The sequence below is a fragment of the Rhinolophus ferrumequinum genome, chromosome 13 (assembly GCF_004115265.2).
Source record: "Rhinolophus ferrumequinum isolate MPI-CBG mRhiFer1 chromosome 13, mRhiFer1_v1.p, whole genome shotgun sequence".
Taxonomy (NCBI): domain Eukaryota; kingdom Metazoa; phylum Chordata; class Mammalia; order Chiroptera; family Rhinolophidae; genus Rhinolophus; species Rhinolophus ferrumequinum.
Window position 1 is genome coordinate 32,149,563 of NC_046296.1, and position 23,862 is coordinate 32,173,424.

At 36.1% G+C, this 23,862-nt stretch overlaps 2 protein-coding genes across 5 annotated transcripts in view; one reads left to right on the plus strand and one right to left on the minus strand.

The window, feature by feature from the left end:
• On the minus strand, positions 1–4,331 carry LOC117033034 (UDP-N-acetylglucosamine transferase subunit ALG13 homolog). 3 transcript variants are annotated; one of them, XM_033124901.1, is made up of 3 exons: positions 4,024–4,156; positions 1,927–2,049; positions 666–1,351 (listed from the first exon to the last, which is right to left on the minus strand). In XM_033124901.1, exon 3 carries the CDS (start codon positions 1,299–1,301, stop codon positions 804–806), a length of 498 nt encoding a protein of 165 aa, XP_032980792.1. In that variant the 5' UTR covers positions 1,302–1,351; positions 1,927–2,049; positions 4,024–4,156; the 3' UTR covers positions 666–803. The 3 variants fall into 3 exon arrangements, with proteins under 3 accessions (XP_032980794.1, XP_032980792.1, XP_032980793.1); XM_033124903.1 differs by lacking the exon at positions 1,927–2,049 and having other exon boundaries at positions 1–1,116; positions 4,024–4,331; XM_033124902.1 differs by lacking the exon at positions 1,927–2,049 and having other exon boundaries at positions 4,024–4,158.
• Positions 4,332–4,409: 78 nt separating this feature from the next.
• Positions 4,410–23,862, plus strand: part of PPP4R3B (protein phosphatase 4 regulatory subunit 3B) — a 53,524-nt gene continuing 34,071 nt past the window's right edge. Inside the window, exons 1-4 of one of the 2 annotated variants that reach the window (XM_033124894.1) lie at positions 4,410–4,866; positions 6,110–6,165; positions 15,491–15,589; positions 22,227–22,850. In XM_033124894.1, the coding sequence (XP_032980785.1) occupies positions 4,725–4,866; positions 6,110–6,165; positions 15,491–15,589; positions 22,227–22,850 (921 nt within the window). In that variant the 5' untranslated portion in view covers positions 4,410–4,724. The remainder of the gene's footprint in view (positions 4,867–6,109; positions 6,166–15,490; positions 15,590–22,226; positions 22,851–23,862) is intronic. The other variant, XM_033124896.1, reaches the window with a different exon arrangement.

Genomic DNA, 23,862 nt, shown 5'->3' on the forward strand with positions numbered 1-23,862 from the left:
TTTACCCATTGGATCATTTATTTGTAAAACTAATTTTATAAATACATAAATTATAAATTCCTCTGTTATAGTACATGATTCAGTACTACTGTGAGAGGGTTCTTAAAAAATAACAGTAAGTCCTATTGGCTTAAGTCCTTTTGCTTTACTCTTCTCAAACCAGTAAAGCTTTGACATTAGGCAAGATTATTTTGTCACTATTTCTATTTTAGAGGGAAAAAAGTGAACACATTCACTCCCCTCTATTCTTGAGGATAAGTTTCTCCAAATAAACTTTAATCTTATTAATCTTTTTTGTAATTATTGAGCTTTTTATTTCAAAGAACATAATCCATCCTTTTTGCTTCTTTAAAAATTTGGTTCCTTGGATTATGAAGCTAAAGATAGACTCTCAAAATTTTTTTTACAAGTTTGTTACTATTTCTTATTCTAAGAATCATTAAAATAACTACATTTGAGATTCTTCTCAAAGTTTTAAAATGCAATTAATTTTTTCCATGATTCCAATTCCATTTGGGATTCTAGGATACAAGCTGTCAATGCTCACTACATATATTTTACTAAAATATGAAAATTGGCGGACAAAATCTAATAAATTTACTAAATTATAATTATGATTTGGACCCAAATGCAAATATTCACACCATAAAATTTTCTAAGATTCTTATAGATGTAGGAATTTTATTAATATATATTATTCTGCAAACATACATATTTAATCTGATTTAACCACATTCCATAGGTTAGATCTGGGGGAAGCGGGGGGTAGAGGGGCTGTTTTTCAACTGTTGAGAGTTTAGTGTTTATTTTTGTAATCCAACAACTTTATCCAAAAATGCAGAAAATTTTTCTGGGTGGCCAGGAGGAAAATATTTCACTGTTGATAAGTCCACTGACTGTAACAGCCCAGGTAGTGTGCTGCAGGTACAGTAGAAGAGATGTCCATCTTTGTGTAGCTGCTTTGCCAATTCCAGCTGATGATTGTTCATCAACTTTTCATTTACAACCACTACAAGTGGTTTTCTTTTTTCCAGAGTCTCCAAACAGCTTCCTGCACCTGCGTGACTAATAACAAGATCTGCTTTCTCAAGGTCTTCTTTCAATGAATCCTTATACCTGTAAACATCCAGAGTAAATGACTCAGTACTGAATGGTTCAGGCACCACCTTTCCTCTACCTATTTGTAGAACGAGTCGGTTGTAACCAAGGCTCTTGAAGATTTGCAGACTGTCGTGTGCTGACACACACGCAATGAGGTCGTCAAAGCTGGTGGTCCCCACAGTAACAAACACGCACTTCATCCCGCAGGTTCTGAAGTCCTGAATCCTTGGAGTGGAATTTTGATGACTGCCTGAAGAAAAAAAACTTTTCTGGGAAAAACACATTGCTGCAGTACAGTACTGTTCTCAGACCCAAGTAAGCACAGGCCGTTTTAGAGGGACCCGCTCTGGCCTGCTAGCCGTGCTTCTCTCCAGGAGGTGATAAGTTCATGAAACCATGGGATGTGTTCACCTGGAACCCACTCTCCCCTTTTTAGACCATGGTCTGGGCATCCTGGAATTCCTCGCCCCAAAAGCCAAGCCTGCTTCCAAGGTCTACACAGTGCTCTTTCCAAGTTCTGTCCTAAAGAGTAACCAAGGCGTGACTATATTCAGGGAGTGTAGACAGGGCTTGGACAGAGGTTGGGGTATCCTATGCGTGCAAATAAGGGCTGTCAAAGTGCAGGACAGTGCTGAGGTGTGAGAAGAGAAGGAAGTCAGACTAAGGGCCCTGGGGGCCAGAGGGAGATGAGTTCTGACTAGGTCAAGAATTCCAGATATGAATCTGGCTTCCAGGTCATTATGAAAATATGTTTGTTAAAGTATACCAAAGGTTGGAGAATAAAATATATATTTTTTAACATGATTAGCTTGATTTAAAACTTACAAATATTTAGACTTATGGCATATGGTCTTCCATTTGTATGCTTGTCCTGAGCTTTGTAAATGTCAATTTCTACAAATGTTAGATGGGACTGCTGCAGAAGAGATGAGAGTGAATCCCTGTGACCTAGTGGAAGAAAACAAAAAAAAAGAACATGTGCCTGAGAACCTAGCAAGGGGCAGACATGAGTCCCATTTAACTTTGCTCCCTTATTTCTCTGAGTCACCACATCTCAGGGGCTAAACCAGGAAAGAGATTCTGAAGGGAAAATGGGAGGGATGCTTTGAAATACTAGTCAGATCATTTCACTCCTCAATTCAAAACTTTCCAATGGATTTGCAACTCATCCAAAGTAAAATCCAAGACCCTTCAAAACACCCTATCCCACTCCCAACCTTATTCCTCACCATTTTCCCCCCTTTTCACCCACTTCCTTGCTATCCTCCCTCCTTCAGCATGCTGCAGCATGCTAGGCCTTTGCACTTGCTTTTCCAGCTTCCTGGCTCTCCTGCCCTGGGGAAATGTTTGGCTGATTGGTTGCCTCAGAGGACTTCCTTGATAAACACCATTACCCTTCCCTAATTCATTCTCTAACCTTTTGCTACTCTATTTTTGGTCATAATGTTTATCAGTACCTGGCATATATTTGTTTTATTATTTCCCTATGCTATAATGTAAACTCCATGAGAAGATGGACTTTTTCTATTTTATGCATTGTATAGAACAGTTTCTAGCACATAGGAGTAGTATATGCTCAACAAACACTTGTTGAATGACTGAATAAATTCGGAAAATGACTCATTATTTGACAATTTTGTCCAGTTAGATCTACTTGTAGGCTATTAACCTCTTAACATGTATAATGTTTAAGTGACGTCTTTATAATTCTCACTCCTTTAACATATATATAACATATATATGTTCTTTTAGGCCACTAGCACATTATCATTTTGTTCATTCACTCTGTCCCTTCAGCCTTGAACACCTTTGCAAGCCAAACTCCCACTCAGGGATCCTCTTACATCAAGCTCAAAGTTATCTGTATCAAGTTTTCTTTGACCCGAGACAGAAACGTTATTTTCTCCGGGCTCAAAATGCATTTTTTCCACAGCAATCATAGCAACTAATGAGCCAATTGTTATGTAAAACTACTTGATTCAAATACATTTTCTGAGGTCCTCTTTAAATTAAAAAAAAAAAATCCTATGTATCCAGATTTTGAAATTATAATTTATTTTTTTTTATCAGGCACCTGCTCTGAGTACGGCATTGTCTCACGTTTTAGTGTACCGCTGAATGGTGTCCACACAGAAGAGCTGATCAAAACAAAAGCACGTTTAGACACGACCACAAATTAAGTAATGACTACAATTCCCAAGATGCCCTGCAGAATCAACGTGTACTTCTGGCCCGGTTTTCACCTTTCACGCTAATGGGTTGTAAAGAACTGGCGGCTGAACAAACTGAGACGCTTTAAGAACCCGGATTAAAATAAACGACTGCCCAGTGCATGATTTGTAGCCACCGCGCAATGTTTGACACGGTGTTGTTTGACAACGTGAATGCCGAGAGAATTCCTCCTTTGTTTATTCAGCACAGAAGACCTCCCTATAGATAACGCAAGAAATGACAAGAGAAAACTCAAAATTATCAAAACAATGCTCCTAGATGTGTTAGAAAGGTAACTCCCGCAAGTTCCCTAAATTTATCTAAAGACTTATTTTCCGACGTTACAAAAACACAGGAAGGGCACACTGTATTTTCTAGAAGTGGGAAGTACGTTTTTCAATGGCCAACTACCAAAAAATCTAATAACAGTGAAACGCTTTGGCGGGAAAGGGGTATTGTCAATACACTTTTTTGTACGACGTTACAATTACCTGGAGATCCACAGAACACTTCCTGAGGGGACACTTAAAATGTAACAGACTCCACAACGAGTTTTAGTGGATTTCGGGTTACCCTAAAATACTCCAAGTTCCTCTGTCTTCACAGAAAGAGGTTTAAACTATTTTGCTCCCACAGGCTAACAGAATGAGCTTCCAATAGGAATGCGAATCCCTTTTTTTGCCCAGGGTTACCCGGTCCAAGGGTGCGTACCTTCCGGGTTTGCTTTGCTTTTCCTCAGAGCTGGGTCCCACGACTAGCCGCACATCAGGTGCAGTCAGCAACAGCACCGAGGAGAATCCACAACTAAACTCTCGCTCTCCACTCAGACAGGTCTCGCGGCAAAAGGGGCGGGGTGGGGAGCACCGGGAGCTCGCGAGAACCACACACATACAGCCGAAATCTCGCGCCAGTAGGCGGGGCCTAGAGAGGAAGTTGCAGTTAGGCCCTCCCACCCCGCCTCGAGAACGCCGAGCACTGCTGGCCCGGGAAGCGCAGGCAGCAGCGGAGGTGCCGCGCGTTGGGCTCCTCGGCCGCCGTAGCCCCTGCTAGGACAGCCCGTGCGAGCCTGCGGGAGGAGGAAGAGAAAGGCAGAGAGAATCGGGTTACAAGATGGCGGATGTGCTGTAGTTAACGCGGCGGCGGCGGCGGCGGCGGCGGCGGGAGGGCTAGCGAGCTCTGGGGGGCAAAGGGAGGGGAGGGTGGGTGTGTGTGGGGGTGAAGTGAGAGGTAACTGGGACTCCGCGCGGACAGGTCTCGGTGACTCTTGTTGACCCTTCCTGCGGCTGAACCTTGGGAGTCATGGTGAACTCGGGCCTCTCCGGAGCCGCCGCTGCCGCCGTCTCTCAAGAGTGAAGGGTGCGGACGAGGTGAACGAGGAGGCGGCGGCTGGAGCGGTGGAGACAACAGCCACGATGTCGGATACGCGGCGGCGAGTGAAGGTCTATACCCTGAATGAAGACCGGCAATGGGACGACCGAGGCACCGGGCACGTCTCTTCCACTTATGTGGAGGAACTCAAGGGGATGTCGCTGCTGGTTCGGGCAGAGTCCGACGGTAAGGTTATTGGAACGGTAGGATAGGGGACAGTGCCTCCAGTTTGGGCACAGCCGTGGGGTTTAGGCCCGAGGCAAGGTACTGTTACTACCACCTCTTGGGACAACGCATTGATTTGTTCCCGCACCTCTGTACGGTGAAAACAAACTACTTTCTCCGGAATTTACCCTCAGTCAGATGCGGATTCTCCGTTCCCCCGCCTACTACCCCTGTTAAGGATTTGACCCCTTCCTCTCCAGTCTTTTCTCTTTTGAAGAGAGGAGAGCGAGAGAAGGGAGAAAAGTAATGAGAGACAAGTGATCTCCAGGCGTCCTAGGGAACCGACCCTCCCCCTTCTTATTTTTCCTTTTACCCCTTATATGTCTGGTACAGAAGGTTTAGTGAAACTTTTCTTTCTGAGTGTCTTTTTTTTCTGAACCGATTTTACCTACGAGCCCCAGTTGCCACAGTCGACAGGTGTTGAGGAAAACCAACAGGCACCTTTTAAAGCCCGGGGTTATTGCAGACTGTTGCCACAATACATGCACGCACAAGCGCATAAATCTTCAGTTTGAGATCCCTCCAGGCTGCCTTTGTAGGGGTGCTGTGGATACTTTAGAACCGAAACAAGTTAGGACACCAAAGCAGCATGTAAACTTAATTAAAACACCTTTCTCGTAATCTGAACGCCTCGATTTGAACAATTAGGTGCAGCTAATAGAAAAATAACCTTAGATTTATTCTTGACGTATTTTGTACCCTTGCACTTTCTCTTTTATTGTAAATAGTTATGAACATTTATTTCTACATGAGGTGTCCTTCCTTTTGTTCTTAAGGAGAAAAGGATAAATGCAGTGCTGTAATTTCTCTTTGTGATCCTTTGTAATTTGTTTTATTTGTTGAACTGGAAATGCAATAAAATAACTTTGTTAAAAAGACTTTGGCTTCAAGTGGTCATTTAGACCTTAAAATTTTCATTTCAATAAAACTTTAATGATCATCTAGTCTGCTTATATTCTTGGTCTGAATGTTGATCTTAGATGGATTTTTTTCCTTTAAGGGTTTGTGGGGATAGGATATGTTCTAAATTAAATACAAAGCCCAGATCTGGAGAGAAAAATGTGAATTGGAATACATTTGATTACTTCAGATGTCTAGCTGAGTGAAGAGAACACTTTTATTTTTTAAATGTGGACTCTGATTGTTTTCTTTTATTCAGGGTCTTATAAATTGAAACTTATAAATATTATTTTTTATCTTTCAGGATCACTACTCTTGGAATCAAAGATAAATCCAAACACTGCATATCAGAAACAACAGGCAAGTAGTTGTTTATGTTTAATTTGAAAGACTTCATCTGTGATCAAGGAAGTGTTAATCTGACAGAGATGGGAAAACTTTCCTGACAAGAATGAACATGTTTGGTACACAAAATTACAAACCAAATGTATTTCCCTTGCAGGTTAAAAGTTGCAAACTGAAAAGTAGAAGTTTTTGTATTGGCAATAATTTATTATCTTTGAATTGAGCCACTGTTGCTTTATATTAGAATACAATGTATTCTTTAGTCTTATTTAACTTAACCAGTTAGCCAGGTCTCTGTTATACCCTGTACACTAAGCTTTTTATTCTCATTTAAAGGAAATGGCATACAAGAAAATTCAAAGGGGTACTCTTTAAAGCAAGGAAAGGCTGTTTGTGGTGTGAAATTAGATCCTTTGACTCAAGCAAAGGTAGAGTTTTGAAGTAGAAACATTTAAATCCTATTCTTTATTGTATATTTTAATATAATAATGGATACTTTACAAAAGTGTACATTGTCGATCATGTAATGTTTTCTGTTAATATTTGTTGTTTTGTTTGGGAAAAGAAAACCTGTGTTGTGTTTTAGCATACCAAATTATTTAATCTGGAAATAGCAGCAGTGATTCAGCCTTTTCTTTATTCTGTGAATGTTTTCATTTTTAATATGAGAGGTTCAAATTGAAAATACAGAGAATAATATAATGAGTGTCTGTGTACTACAGCCAGATTTAACAATGTTAACATAACCATATTTGTTTCAGATATTTTTGTAATGTTGAACGTTGTGGATAGAGTTAAAGCCCCCTTTGTATCCATCTCATTCTATCCATTCTCTATCTTACCTATAGGTAACTACTATTCTGAAGTTGATGTGTATTATTTCTGTACATGCTTTTATACCTTTCTACATATGTATGTATCCATGAATAATATGTAGTCTTGTGTGTGTTTTTAAACTTTACACAGTTGATCTCGTACTCTTACATGTATTCTGCAACTTTCATTTTTCATTCGTTATTTTGAAGATATGTTCATGTTAACAATGTAGATCTAATAGGATTTTTAAAAAAAACACTGTATAGTATTCTGATGTATGATACCCACCTATTAGACACTTGAATAATTTCCAGGGTTTTGTGTGTGTGTGTGTGTGTGTGTATGTGCCCGCACGCGCGCGCAATATGTAAAGTGAATATATGGCAGAGATTTTTGAAGGAAAAGATAAATTATTTTAAGATTATATTTATGTCATCAATGCCTACTTTCTTCAAAGCCAATGAAAATTTGAATACCCAGGAACAAATACTTCCTGTTGGAAGAATGAAATTATGTCTATTGCACAGCTCATTATTAGTAAAAGTCTTGCTGTTAAATAATTGTTTTGTGTATGCAATACATTCTTAATCAGTTCTTTGAAATATTTTTTTAAAATTCAGTATTAATAGTTTTTTTCTCTGCTTAGAAAATATTATGTGTCTTTTTTGATGGAGAATCAAATTAAACATTTGTCCTGTGTTGAACACCTGAAGATGTTTCCTATACCTTAGACATTTTAAGGTAGACATTTAAGTAAATTTAATTTCTAAGTCAGCCAAGAAAATGTTTACTTTCTCTCTTTGCACTGAATTTTACCAAATAGTCACTTACAGTTTTTTTTTTGTTTGCTTGCTTGTTTGTGGGAAAAGAAATACTAATATTTTGTGATCATTTTTTTTCCTGTCAGCATGAATATGAAATTCTCAGGAACTGTGTTCTTATATGTGACTCCCTACAAATTAGTTCTAATATGGGTTCTTCTCACATTGTGTTTAAGATCCTTTGACTGTTGTTACTATTGGACAGATCACATTATGGCAGAGATTTGTGTTTAAAATACCAACATTAGTCCAAAAATACACAGTTCAGCGAATACTTTAGAAACTTTGGGATATAGTTTTGTGTGTGATGTTACTCCACTGGAAAACTAAAGTGTTGGAGAAAAAAAAAATCTTAAAAAAATTTTCATGCCATTGGGAAAATGTTTTGTGTAATTAGTCACATTCATATAATATACTATTGGGCTTTTTTTATATATTTTTAATTGAAGTACTTTTATTAAATGACAAAATATAAGAACTCTTTGGCAATGACAATATGGAAAAGCTTTGTATGTAAGAATGATAAACCTGTGTAAATAGGGTCACTTGTTGATTTTTGTTTAAATTGAGTGAACTTTTCTAATAGAAATCAGAGAGCCATATAGAAGTTATGTTAAACTGAGTTTCTTTGTAATATATAATGATTTTTCATATTTTCACCAAAATCTTGTTCAGTTTGCACATTTTACCAAGGTATACAAATTGAGATTTCCAAACACATTGCTGTTTTCCTGTGTTCATTAGAATTACCTTTTTTTAAATGTCATCATTTAAGTTATTCAATAAATTAGTCTAGAAAATTATTCATTTCCAAAATTTATTAACTATATTGATACTTAGTGGGTTTTAATAAAATAAGACATTCATAGTTTATAGGGTGTCTTACTGTATCAGAATACATTGAATAAATGCAGAGAGGAATATTTAACATTTTTCTTTTAACATTACAATTCTAAAATGAGCTATGTAATGAATTGTGTTTAAAATAAGTTAGAATGAGTTGAGTTAAAGGTCATATACTCAATATCTGTAGGTCACCATGATTCACGTCACTTTCTTGCTTGTGGACAATACTGAAATAGTTAATGGGAAGGAGATAATACTTAACGCTAAAGGAGCCAATAAACTTAAGTGTTTAAATAAACATATTGGAAGGGGAAGAGAATGATTATACAATGGAACATGAAATAAAGTGCCTGATGATGTGTGTCAAAATTTTAAGTTATTTAGAATCAGTCCTGCTGATCTTGACTAAATCAAAAGCAGAATCACTGGATGTGTACCTTTTATATTTAACACAAATTGTTTGTTAATTGGGTTTAGGAGAGAGGTATAGGGAAGTTCTCATCCTTGGTTTTATTGAGAGACAAGACATAACAGGTGAAACAATTACAGAATGATAATAAAATAGCTGGCAAAGTGTTTTCACCAAGTCCTCACTGAAAGTCCATGAAAGAGTTTCACAGATAAGGCAACTAAGGCACAAAAAGGTTAAGTTTCTTGACCAAGATTGTATAGCGGGTATGTACCAACACAAAATGTTATAAAAAGCAGCTTGTATTCCAGACTTGGGCAGTAGAAAATTAGAGAAGGGAAAGATTGATTTGAGCCAGAATCCTTAAGAAAAACTTCCCTCTCCTTGGTGGTATCTGCTGAAGGAACTGATAGGGAAGGAAATGGTACACCTGATACAAAAGGTATTAAGCCTATTTGCAGCCTGGGTTTCTTATTTGACAGCTTGATTTGCTAAACAAAAGGGAGCCATTATAGGTTCTTGAGTGGGAACTTAACATGATGAAAGTGATACTGGGTTTAGGAAGCCAGGCTGGCAAAGTCATGAATAATGAATTGGGGGTGGGGAAGAAACCGAGCTTTAGGCAGCAAGCTTTTGCAATAACTCAGATACAAGAAAATGAAAGTATGTTTCAGTGTAGTGGAAAGAAGGAACAGAGCTCCAGTATATTTTCAAGGAAGTGCTGGAAGAGTAGTGAATGATTAAATATGAAAGAGAAAGAATTAAAGATCACTGGTCGTGTTTTTGATTCTTGGGACCAGGAAAATGATGGTTTTCTCCAGCAACTGGGAAGTTACGACAACAGATTTATATTAATAATTTGGTCAGAGGCTTGTTTATTTTAAAACACTTGTTTTTTAATAGGTTATGCATTCACGTTCAAAATTCAGACTGTTTGGTGAAGTCTCTTTCCCTTTCTGGACTCTGTTCGTAGTTTCCCTTGCTAGAAGATACCACTGTTAACAGTTTCTTGTATCTCTTCCCAGAGGTTTTATGTAAACAAATACTCAGTCACATATATTTCTCTATTTTATTGGCATAGATGATAGCACACAATATACTTTTCTGTGCCTTGCTTTTTTTCATTTAGGCTTTGAAGTGATTGTAAACTATATAGAAAGGTCTTATAATGAACATGTGGGACTAGAAATACAGTAAGAGTTTGTTGAAGAAGATTCTAATTTGGGAATCATTAAATGCTATTTTTAGCTGCAAGAGGAGACCTTTGAGAGAGTAGATGTAAATTGAGAAAAGAACAGAGCTCAAGACAGCCTTGTTTAATTGTCCACATTAACTCATTCATCCAATAATACTTGGTTGGGTGCTGCTTATGGGTTGGTCACTATCTTTAGTTTGGATTTTTAAAGTGCAGTTTAAAACTTGAAGAGTTTTCAGCAGAGGAATGACTTGATCCAAAATAGCAACATCAATCTCTGAAATTGAAGAGTGCCAGTAACTGGGACAGGATACTAGTTGGGAGATTGCAGCATAGTCCAAGCAAGAGATAATGTTGGAACAGGTTAGCAGTGCTTGGAAGAGATAGATGGATTTGAGATAATATATTGAAGATAAAATTGACAAGGCATAATGCTGGATTAGGTGTTTAGTAACCAGGAAGAAGGAAGATTCAGTAAATAGAATAAGCTATTGGAAAAAGTACAGAATTAGGAAAATGTGTTGTCTTCAAACCAAGGGAGAACAGAATTTTGGTAAGGGAAGGATGGCCAGTCAGCAAATGGCTATTTCATATTCTGCAAGAGAGAGATTGAGAATATTTTAGGTTTTGGTTAGAAGAATGTCCACTGAAGGGAAGGTATGGATGAAAAGGATCATGTATTGTTTCTACCTCTTAATTGGCAAAATTACCCAATAAAATGAGGATGTTGGGGTTTAGCTTGAGAGTTACTGTGGGGAATGGACTAACGAGTATATAGGAGAGAAAGAGATGGTTATAATTGTGAATGCTGCATTAAAATGACAGCATGAATTTGTAATGAGTAGAGTTCATTCTGCACCTTCAACTATGTAGATTAGGTGCATAAGTAGAAGATGTGAATTATTAGGTTTGAGAGATTGGTGGGGTGATGGGTAGGGATGGGTTTTGGGTGGTTTGGAACAGGACCAAGGAGGAATCTTTGGGTGTCAGATGGAGACAGGTCTTTCTTATTTAGGGTTTAGGGAGATGCCTAGATAAATATAATACCACAGGGAAGACTCTTGGTAAGCAACGTTGTTAAGAACATTCTGGTTTTTTTAGAATTTGTTCACATTTGTACTGTGGCATAGTAGCAGGAACATGGATTTAATTGCATCATTTCTAGCTATGTGATTTTGAGCAAATTTTCTCTGAACCTCATCTTTTAAATGGAGATACTACCTACCTCATAGAATAGTTGTGAATTAATGTACGAAAAATACTTTAGCACGTAAGTTCAGTGAGAGAACTTCATAATATTATAATAACCTGATGTAGGCAGCGTTTTCCAGTGAAAAAAGGAAGATCAAAGAGGTTAAATACTTCGATGAAAGTCACATAAACAGTGGACAGTGAAACTTTGAGTTGAACTCAGGTCCTAATTCTAGTTGAGGATTATTCCTCTTGTATCCAATTATATCACAGATTTGTTTAAGATATTACTACTGTTTCTAAGTTAAGTCATTATGTCTATCTTAGACTACATGTCATATCATACTGTATTTTAAAAATCTATCTCAAAGACTTTAAGTCAATTATTAGGAACTCCTGGAGAGTCAGGTGCTGCATTATTTTTCTGGTTAATCTCATTTTTAGACTTTTAAACTGATTCTGCATCTGCAAATTAAATTCTATAAATCTGCTGATATTTTCAGTTTGTTTTCCTTTTTAAGAAAATAAGTATTCCTTTGAAAAACTTCAGCTCTGTCTATTGAACTTTGTCAGAATCATTAGGAGCAAAGATGGGTTAGTCTGCCAGACAGTCGTATCTCAAATATTTCATGACTGGATTTTATTCATGTTAATGAAGTAGATCAGTACTGGAGAAGAAAACTGAAACAGACAATCCATTGGTTTGTTAGGTCCTTCTAAATGTGTCACGGATGCCTTTGTGAATATGATATAAAAACTGGAGACACTTTCTCCCAAAAAGATGTGGTGCATCGTGTTATAGATACAATTTTAAGGTGTCATTTAGACTCTGAATTAAGAACCTCTGATTTAAGCAGTATACAACTCAGTAATGTGCTTTTAATACATAACATTGAAAATAATTTCTTACAATAATACCACATTCCAAGAACCTGATTCAATAAAGACTAAATTGTCAAGCTTCTCCAGCTCATGTCGTACTCCATCCTGGACTTGGACATAATCACCTTTACTTTTTTAAAGGATCAGATCAAATATAACTGACTTTTTCTGTTCTCCCTGCAAGCTCATTTTAAATCTGATTTCCATGGGTATGTAATGGTGATTAAATGTTTTAGTCGAGGAAGGGAAAAAAACCCTAAACTTCTCTTGGTTTAAACAAAGGCATTAATAACATCCTAAAAATGTGTATGCCATGCACAAATGAGCAAAAAAATATATAACAAATCACAGTGGGTGAATACAGACCTTACTGTAAAATATTGAGCTTGGCTCTCTCTAGGCTTTTTGGATACGTAGGAAACCCTGCCACTTGACACCTTTCATTATGTTTTAAATATTTTTGTGCCAACTCTACTCTCTCACCTTGTAGCTTTTACTCTGACACTTGGCATAACCATTTCTAAGGAGTGCTTCTTTGGGGTATTTTACTGGGACAGTAGGGTGTGAGGGAGGGTGAGAAGGAAGGGTGGGATTTGTCATCCATTTGGAGTAGATGCATAGAGCTGGAAGGTGCCTACTCTGATGGCACTTCCCTATTCTCTGTTAACCACCTAGAGATACACTTAGGTCAGGTTTTCAAATTTGACTTACCCGAAGAATTGCCTGGGACCCTTGTTAAAAAGGATTGTTGGGCTTCACTCCAAATCTGTCCCCAAAGGAATGACATAGGAATCTATTTTAACCATCTCCCAAAATCAGTCCTCTGCATTGAAAAAGGATTCTGAATGTAAATCCTGTTTAGGTTCAGGGATTTTGACTGGCTTGGTTTACATTAAGAATGGAAGGAAAGAACAAAAGTTGATGAAGACAGGGACTCCGTTACCTGAGTTCAGACTTTCTTGCTTAACCTGCACTTTCTCTCAGAAGGTAGATTGGAACCAAAATGGAAAGGGCCTTGGATGCCTCAATTAAGGGTTTTGGATTTCATTCTCTTGTACTAGTGATCTCCAGAATGGAATGCACAGTATGAAGCATTGGGATTTCAGAAGAAACCTGTTTTCAGAAATTGAGTTTTGCTAATATTTAATAAAGTCAGGTAGTCAAGTCAAAAACATACATGATATTCTGAGAGAAGAGCAACATTTCCATGAAGTATTCCCCACCTTGAATTGTGAATTGTAGCCTGTCTGTAGAGAGAAGTTACAGATATTTTCCAATTTAGCTAACCTGTAACCCTAAGAAAATGAACAAGTGTCTTTAAAAAGGTTGAAAACAGTACTGTAAGTGCAAGTGAACAAGATAATGGTCAAACTGACATTTACACTCAGTGTAATTGGTCTGTCGGCCAAGTAACAAAGCAGAAACAATGATAAAATCTTATAAAAAGTTGCCCTTCCCAAAAGATTCAGAATTATTTAAAGGATGATGTTAAATATGGATTTTATCTACTGTCAATTATAGCTGTACTGTGCCCTAAGTGTATATTGAGTCTTAAAATGCTAACTGATAATGGTATGCAGACAATAATTCAAACATTTTAAAATTTGCTTGTTTTATCTTTATGTAAATATTTTTATTTCTGTTTTAGTTGTATTTTTTTTAAGGTATCGCTATACTAATATTATATTCTTGTATATAATGTATAAGTAATTTGAGGCACACCGTTAAAAAAAGTTTTTGAGATCACTGTTCATGAAGCTATTGTGAGGAGGGCTCTAAAATGATGACTCAGGGACTGAAGAAAGTGCCCTAGCGCCTTAATCTAAGTAGCACTATTTTTATCTTTTTTGTTTATGTGGAGATTTTTAGTAAATTTTGTTTGTATAAAGAATTATACTGGTTTTTTTAAAAAAGATTTCAAAACCTTCTCTGTAAATGGTGGGAGCCACTGAAAGTTTTTACACACAAGAGTTACCTGATAAAATTTTAGAATACCTGATGGCAAATTTCCCTTCCAAGAAGCATGGTCAGGCAGAAGTTAGAAAACAGATTTCCAACTGTTCTTACCTGATTACACTGCAAATAACTATTTATCTGGAGCCTGGAATAATTAAAGGATAGTTTTCATTTACTGGTTAGAGCTACCAAAATACTGAAATGTTTTTGTTTTGAAGACTTTGTCTTTATTAATTTGGGGTTCACTTTTAGTTTTATTTTTTAATATAAGGTCAGAGGAACAGTTGTTAAATATAAGGTGTTTTTATAGATTATATTTTTGGTAATTAGGGTATAAATATGCATTTTTTTGAAAATCAGAGTTTTCAAAGTTTATTAAACTTTCATTATTATGCATCCTAAAAAGGTTTTCATTTCATATATTTCGGTGATTTTAGTGTTTAAACGTGTGTGTGTGTGTGTGTGTGTGTGTGTGTGTGAATTTAAACCCAAACCTTAGTTTTTTAATAAAGGGGTTAACAACTTTTTCCTAAAAGCATAACTAACCTTTTGATAGGGATGTAATTAAGGACATTCTGGGAAAGCACTTACCTGAACCTGGGGTTATTAATTTTTTACAACAATTCGCTGCTGAACTAGCTGCTATTGTAGTACAGATAAAGCAAGTATCTTCATTTCACTATTGTTTTGCATTCCTTAATATCCTTAAGGCTTTTCCAGATTTGAAAAAAAGGCAAAATTAAAAAGGGTTAAACCTAAAGATATTTTCAGCTGTTAGCCTATATGCAACCAGTTGACATCCAACTTAAAGGGAAAAATAAACTTGTAGGTAGTAGGTGGTTAGTGAGTGGAACAGCTGACTTTCTGGAAACAATAGGAAATAGATGATTAGAATGACTTACAGTTTGGCCAAGAATGGCTAGAGTTTCCATTAAACATTATCTTGGTAACATGAGCCTGAGCCTGCTAACCTGTTTTAATATATTTTGTTTCAGAAAATTGTTCAGTGTCACTTCTGGTACCAAAGCTATTTTTTCTTTGCCAACTGTATGTTACTAAAGTTTCAAAGTATAATAAAGTATATGATGTCTAATGTACATGAGTTGAACTTACCAGGAGGCATTTGTCATTGCTATGCTGTTTTCTGTTTCTTTAATTTTTACTTACACTTCGTAGTTATTTCTTTTCTAGTGTGATGATGTAGAAATTTTTGTTTTTAAACAGGATACATTAATTGTTTGGTCAGAAGCTGAAAACTATGATCTGGCTCTAAGTTTTCAGGAAAAAGCTGGCTGTGATGAAATCTGGGAAAAAATTTGTCAGGTAAGTATCTTTGAATAACATTTAACTTATATTTGTATGCATCCTTGAATTTTTTTTTTCTTTTTACCTAAAAGATGTGTATTATAATGTTGAGAGATAATGTCTTCATGTGAGATTTTGGTAACCTAACCTGGAAATTTATATTTTACAGCAAATTCTTTTCCTTAAAATAAAAAACAAATTTATCATAGTTTTGTTTACCGCTTTAGATTTTGATGGCATATATTCATAATTAATACCCTGCAAAATATCAAGATATTTAAAAAACAAAAATAAATAAATAATTATGTGCTAAGTCTTCTAGATTTTAAATATTTGGTCACCCATTTGTCTAATGTTTGTGAATACTGTGTACCTGACACTAATGATCAGAGTGCTCAGGACTTCAACTCATGAAGAACATAGAGTTTAGCAGGATACAGGGTAGGTGGTAACTCAAGTAACTGGAAATTTTTTTAATAAAGTTTTTATTTTAGAAGTTTCAAATTTACAGAAAATCTGAGCAGGAAATATAGTGAGAGTTTCTATATATTCCCGTTCCTGACATCTCCCCCACCCCCGTTTCCCGTGTTATTAGCATCTTATTAGTATGATATACTTGTCACAATGAACTTTTCATACATTTATTATTATTCATCATTATTCACACATTATTATTAGCTAAATTCCATTCTTTATTCAGATATCATCAGCTTAAAACCCAGTGTCCTTTTTCTGTTTCAGGATTCCATGTTACATTTAATAGCTATGTCTCCTTCTCTGACAGTTGGCAACTAGATTTTAAATTAATCATAACATTCATTTTAACTACCGTTTTCTGTAAACAGAGATCACTGTTTCAGTGGTTGCTTAGTGTGATATTCTGTTATAGTGTTTTTTGACTATTGTCATTTTCACTTACATCAGCTTTGCTCTTTAATGATTCTTATTACTGAAGTTTCTTCAGTTAGTTTTATGCATCGGTCTACAATTATTTTTTTCGTTGGTCCTCACAATAACAGTGCCACACGCTGTAAGAAAGTGGCCCAAGAAAGTGTTGTGTGAACCTCCTGATTCCATATGAAGCTTATTTGATGTGTGGCTCTAAATCACTAAACTTTTCTTAACTGGGAGTAGATGGTTTCTTTATTTCTTACATCATATATTACTATGTGTTATATATTGCTAGAGCATTATTAGTATACATTATTAAATAGAAGATTTCCAGTTGAACAGTTGAAAACACTAAGTAAATATGATTTTGCTTTAGTTTGTATAATATGCATAGAATATAATCCAAATTGTTTTATCATTTCAGCTTTGGTTTTGCCTATTTTTAAACTGTATATTTGGTGATGATAAGAAAGTCCTAATTTTTATCCTGTTTTTTCTCGTGTGCTCTCCAGGGAATTGAGATTTAATTTTATGTTTGCAAAGTTTCTGTAAAGTGAAACGTAAGACCAAAATATGAACGCTATTGCAGACTTTACATGGCAGTAAACACTTGCTGTTCTGTTGTTGATTCAATAAACTTAAATCATGTGTCCATCCATGAAGTATGGGAAAAACTGGTCCATGAAAATAATGAAAGCACAATAAAGAATATAAAACTTTAAAAATAAAAAAAAGATAACTTTAATGTTTATAAGGCTGTTTAGAATATTAATAGCAGTATATAAAGACTAGCGTTTTTTGTTATAAATTCCTGAAAAGTGACATTTTGTATTCTACCCCCCTTCCATACCAGCATTGCAACTGTACATGTGTGTATACTCGGTATGTATTTAAAGAATGAATGAATGAAACAGAAGAGAAACATCTTTTTCAGAACTAGGGTGGTAATTTATACATGTGCTAGAACATAAATTTATATGGTGGATAATATTTTGTGGTAATCAGCATTTTAGGTTGTACCTTGTCCTATTGCTATCCTCCCCACAGCTCAGCACCTACTGTTTAATATATGTTCTTGGATATACATATATTCTTGAAAACTTTGTACATATGTCCTAGAAATTTTTCCTGAAATTGAGTTCTTACTTTTCACTCATGTAATTCAGGAGGTCCCCAAGACCTCTCTCAGGTTGACTTAATTCACCAGAAAGACTTAACAGAATTCTACAAAGCTGTTATAATCGTGATTTCAGATTATTACAGCCAAATAATACAAATTAAAATTACCTATGGGAAAAGGCTCATAAGGCAGGGTCTATAGGAGGGTTTCAAGTATGAACTTTCAGTTTTCTCAGGGTAGCTGCGCATATAGCACTTACTTCTTTCATCAAGAAGTGTGGCAGCATGTACAGAGGATTGCTGACCAGAGAAGCTTACCCGTACCTTTGTGTCCAGCATTTCTTTGGCGGTTAGTCATAGAAGCGGGCTGACTGCCCACATAGCTGCCTTTAGTTTCCAGCACTTTTGGAGGTTGACTTCCACCATCAACCACATAGAATATGTGGCATATCCTAAGGCCTAAGGCCAAGTTCCAGGTAAGCAAAAACACTCTTTATCAGACAGCATGTTCACAGTGGTTAGAAGTTACCTCTCAGGAGCTACGCAAAGCCCAAACCTTTCTCTGGACAACATTATTAATCCTTTACTGCAAAGGCCACTCCTCGCCCTTGGCCAGGACTCTTACAGCAAAATAACCGTATTTGTCTAAGTATCTACATTTAGTATAGCGTTTATATGACAGATAGAGCAATAGTATCAGTATGAATATGTCCAACTTTTGGAGGAGCCAGTCTGGGATAAAGATAGATTTTTTAAAAAACAGCTACTTTATCCTATAAAGGCAGTAATTTGATTGTTCATTTCCTTCCTTGATCAACTGCGATTTGTACTTTATGATATAAACATGTACAGTACTGTTTAGCATAGAAATTAGTTGATAGTTAACAAAATCCACTTCCTCAGGCTAGTCATTTTCTGTCAACATTACATGCTGAGGAATCTTTAACTCAGTCTCCTAATGTAATTGATCATCAATGTCAGTATTATAAGGCTTATGTACAGATAGTTGAATCAACAATGCCAGTGTTCTACCATGTTGCATTATAGTAGTAGGTGTAACCTGAAAAGTAAGAATCAATAGATACTGGCACATTACTAGAATCCCACTTACTTATGAACAGTTGATTCAGTTCATCATCATATTGTATGATCAAATGTTTCCCAGAGTGGTGTTACTCATCGGGTTTATTTACAGGCCCCCATTTGACCTTGTCAAGTTCTGAGAGCAGTGGTGGTCTTGGTAAACATACGACTTCACCCTTCCAGGCATCCGGTATACTTAGGCTAAGAGAATATCATCTCTTACTCTAAACCTTTCTTGAGGCATCAGTGTTAATTGGATTTCCTTCATTGCTTTACCTATGTATTCATTCCTTTGCCCTCATTTTCTATTTCTCCTCTCCATTTGTCATTGATTTTCACCCAGACTTTTCCACCTTTGGAAGGGATTTTAGATTTGACCACTGATGGTTCAGCAAGGTTAATTTTTTTACTGCACAACTCAGTACTATACTTTCAAGATATATGCATGTTGCTGAATATACAGTTAGTGTATTGTTCCTAACAGCATGGTATTCCACAGAAACCATACATTATGTTTTATTTTTCAGTTCTGGGAGGTCATTGCTGACCTTTGGAAAAAAACAGTTTCAATTTCAGTAAAAACCATATTACTCAGTCATTTTTTTTAACCCTTTATGATGAGAAAGTAGAACTCCTCTCTGAAAAAGTTTGACGCTCAGAGAACAGTAAGTATCGTAGGGGAGTGGCGAATGATAGAACTAAAAGAACCATTGGAAAGGCAAAAGTTACAAAAACAAGAGCTAAGATAATTGATATCTTTTGAGCTTTTAGAAAGCATAAAGTCAAAAGTACATATCTAGTAAATTTTAACATCAGAAAATGGTGGAGACATTTTCTTTGAAACACATGAAATGGGTGACGGTAAGTTGTGAGATGGAGAAGAATGTTAGAGGAAGTTGAGTACTGATGATAGCCTCTTCTTTTCAAAGGAAAGAAAGTCTTCTGAGACTTAAAGAGGAAAGTAATAGTGTTTAACACTTGAAAAGGAAAAAAGAAAAAGCACACCTATAAGGGACTAGGAGTGTGGAAAAGAAATTTTCATTGAGAACTTTATTGATAGTGTGGGTATATTGTGAACCCATTCAGCAGTTACTTGACTGACTTTAATAATGTTAAAGTCAGGTTATACTGTACTAGCAAAATCCTAAAATTTCAGTGGTTTGTCACAACAAAAGTTTGTTTTTCCCTAATGCTGTTTGACCAGTGAGGGATGGAGTTGGAAGGGCAGGAACTGTGCTCAGAGAGCCAACTCAGAAACCACCCAGATTGATAGAGAGTTCATTTTAATACTTCCAAGATCATTGCAAAGTGGGAAGGAAAGGTGGCAAATCAGAGCACTGGCTGTTAAAAGTTTCTGCCCAGGAGTTACACATGGTTGGCTCACATTTCATTGACCAAAGCAAGTCACACATCTAACTTCAGGAGGCAAAGAACTCATGTGCCCCCAAAGGGAGAGAACCAGGACTACATGGTGGACAGCACTACTGACAACTAAATAGACACTTAGACACTTGGGTTGATGTGGGATTGACAGATAAAATCAATGAAAGTTGAGTTTAGGAGAGAATCCAGGAAGCTTGTAAGGATTAGTGCTAGATAACACAGAAATAAAGAAGCCATAATCTAGTGAATGCTTCTGGAACTATACTTTCATTCTTAAGCATCTGCAAACTATATTCATTTGAAGTGTAAGTTAACTCCTTTGAATTCCCTCAGTCTTCCTTTACAATCTCTGATTCCTCTTCCTGTTTCTTCCCCACCTCACACTGCACCTTTCTCTGGTTACTATCAGAGTCTTCTGACTTTAACTGTTGCCCTAATACCAAATCTCTATCTTCTGTCCTATTCTTTTCCCTAAGTAGTAGGCCCCAGTTTTTAGTTGTCAGCTGGATATTCAAACTCTCAAACTCAGTAAAACTGAACTCTTACTAACCATTCCACTCTCATGTTCCCAGTTTTTGTTAAATGAGCCATAACCTTTCTAATGACAGGTTTAAAATAATGGGGTCACTTGTGCCTTCTTCTCTCTTCTGTAGATAGTGCTCACCTGTCCCACCATTACTATCCAAGCTCAGTTGTTCGTGTGCACTTTGAAATGACACCCTGATTTATCTGTGTTCTCAAATTTATCCCATACAACTGATACCAGGTGAACTTTCTAAAGAACAGTCCTGCACATTCACTTCCTTGCACAAAAATCCAAGTATTTTAGCTTGACATTCCACGATTGGACTTCAGTCTACATTTCCTGTTTTGCTCTTTGCCATATGCATGTCACATATTTCCATCTCTGCTCCTGTGCTGTTCCTCTGGCACTTTGAGTACCTTTATCCCCTATCTGAATGTTACCCATCTTTGAAAGCCCACTTCAGGTCTCAAATGCCACTGCTTTTATGATTCCTTCCTTGTATTCTCTCCTCTCCCCCCTCCTTTCTCCAGGATCTAGAAGGACTTTCCCTTCCTCCAAATTTCCATTGCATTTTATCTGAACTGCTCTTCTGAACTTGTTACTTATACTTTCCTTATATTTATGTGTCAGTCTCCCTAAGCCCAGCTGTTGATAACTGAGAAGTAAAAGTTCTTTCATCCCTCTAAGAAAAAACAATTGTTTTGTGTGCATCAGTATATCTGTCTACTTTTCTTTAAGCTCTTAGATATTTTTTCATGTGTGGCTTTGGTGAATTTGGAAATTTGTGGAACTTTTTGTACTGAGGATATTTGGGGTGTTTTGAGGTAGAAAAGAGGATAATTGAACTCTTGTGTTAGGAATTAGAAAAATTTTATGAACAGTAAAGTTTTAAACATTTTTAATGTTAAATAGAGGAATTTGCTGTAGAAAGTTTGTAGCCATGCTTTTTTTTGAGCTACCAACCTGAATCATAAAATAGTTCTTTATTCATTATGTTGTGATGTTTAGCTAGATAATTAGAGCTTGGAGGCTTTATCACAGATGTTAAATGAATACCATTAAAAGAAATATATATTATTTTTTAGAGCAGTTTCAGGCTCATGCGAAAGCAAATATTTTTCTGAAAGCGAATTTCAAAAGTAATTTGAGGAAATCTTATTTTCTTACTCTTGAATGTACAAGGCATTGGGTTTTAATTTGGTTTAAACTCAGTAGTGTCCTTGTCAGGCCAGTGTAATGGTGCTTTAAGAGTCATACATAGTGAATTTGGAGACCTAGAGAAAAATTACCTTCTGCAAAATTCAAAAATACTGGGTATCGTACAATTATTAAACAACTTTATACATGGTTATTACATAATTTAACATCACAAATCTATAGAACATCGGCTGAAATAGGTTATCAGGGATCACAGTTAACCTTAAGTTATAAGAAAATTAGAGGGGAATTTCTCTCTAACATAGATCAAATGATTGACTCTAGACAGGGTGTATTTTCCCCCTCTACACTTCACTTTTAATTAGCAGTGATTGTGTTACTAGTATAGATTCTTTGGGAGGTATTTTTACTTAATTCAGTGGCCAATGATGTGATTTCCAAAATTTTGAATTCTTTCATATTTTAAGGTAACCATCTGTACTTGGATATTTTTAGGTTCAAGGTAAGGATCCATCAGTGGAAGTCACACAAGACCTCATTGATGAGTCAGAAGAAGAACGATTTGAAGAAATGCCTGAAACCAGTCATCTGATTGACCTGCCCACGTGTGAACTCAATAAACTTGAAGAGATTGCTGACTTAGTTACCTCAGTTCTCTCCTCACCTATCCGTAGGGAAAAGCTGGCTCTGGCCTTGGAAAATGAAGGCTATATTAAAAAACTACTGCAGCTGTTCCAAGCTTGTGAGAACCTAGAAAACACTGAAGGCTTACACCATTTGTATGAAATTATTAGAGGAATCTTATTCCTAAATAAGGCAACTCTGTTTGAAGTAATGTTTTCTGATGAGTGTATCATGGATGTCGTGGGATGCCTTGAATATGACCCTGCTTTGGCTCAGCCAAAAAGGCATAGAGAATTCCTGACCAAAACTGCAAAGTTTAAGGAAGTTATACCAATAACAGACTCTGAACTAAGGCAAAAAATACATCAGACTTACAGGGTGCAGTACATTCAGGACATCATTTTGCCTACACCATCCGTTTTTGAAGAGAATTTTCTTTCTACTCTTACGTCTTTTATTTTCTTCAACAAAGTTGAGATAGTCAGCATGTTGCAGGTAAGTAAACTTAAGCTGTTCTTCACAATTCTGTTTTCAGATATTTAGTTTCCTTAGTAGTTCAAGCTGCTGTTCAATCCTCTTTGAAAGATTTCTTTTGTTTACGTCATGACTTCTGAAAGAGAATCATTTCTTAATGTGACCTTTTATATTTTTAAGTGTCCTGTGACACAGCTGAGTTTTTTTTAACTTTATTTTTTGCTTTTTAAAAATTGTGGTAGAGTATACATGACATAAAATGCACCATTTTAGCCATTAAATGTACAATTTGTAACATTTAAGGACATTCACAGTATTACATACCCATCACCTCTATTCCCAGAATTTTTTCATCATCCCAAACAAAAGCAGCTATTTTTAAAAGTATCTTTTATTCCATTTTATTACTGGGATATTATAGCTGTGTGCTTAAAGCTTCCCAGATAATTCAGACATGCAGCCAGGATTGAGAAACAGTCGTTAATTTTCAGGAAATGATAATCAAATTCTTTGTTATGTAAGGTTGATTTTATTCTGTCTCCTGGTGTTGTAAAGTAGGAGTTTTATACCATGTTTATTATGTTAATCCTTTAAATTCTTAACAGTGTAGTAAATATGGTTTTGAAGCGTTTGCTTTACTTATGATAGTATACTATATGCAGAGTTTTCTGTGTAGCTGTTTTTGTTATTTCCCTATGTGTCACTGAGTTTCTGGAGCCGCTACTGTACACTTTGTATAGTGGTTCTCAAGTATGGTCTGTGTGTCCCTAGAGCCTTTTTAGAGAAGTTTGTGAGGTTTTTTCCGTTTTCCAACGTCATGTCACTGTGAAGCCATATTTTCTTTATTATATTTCACCCAAAACAATGTATCACAATGGACTGAATGCTGAAGAAAATACGAAAATCTAGCTGTCTTCTCTTAAGCCAAACATTAAAAAGATTTGTAAAAATGTAAAACAGAGCCCCTCTTTCTAAATTTTTAACAATTTGGGTCATATAGTTCCTGCTCATAAAAAATATTTACAAACATAGC

What these genes read in the sequence shown, in the direction of transcription:
- LOC117033034 (XM_033124902.1), bottom strand. Translation starts at nt 1,301, where the DNA reads ATGAAGTGCGTGTTTGTTACTGTGGGGACCACCAGCTTTGACGACCTC.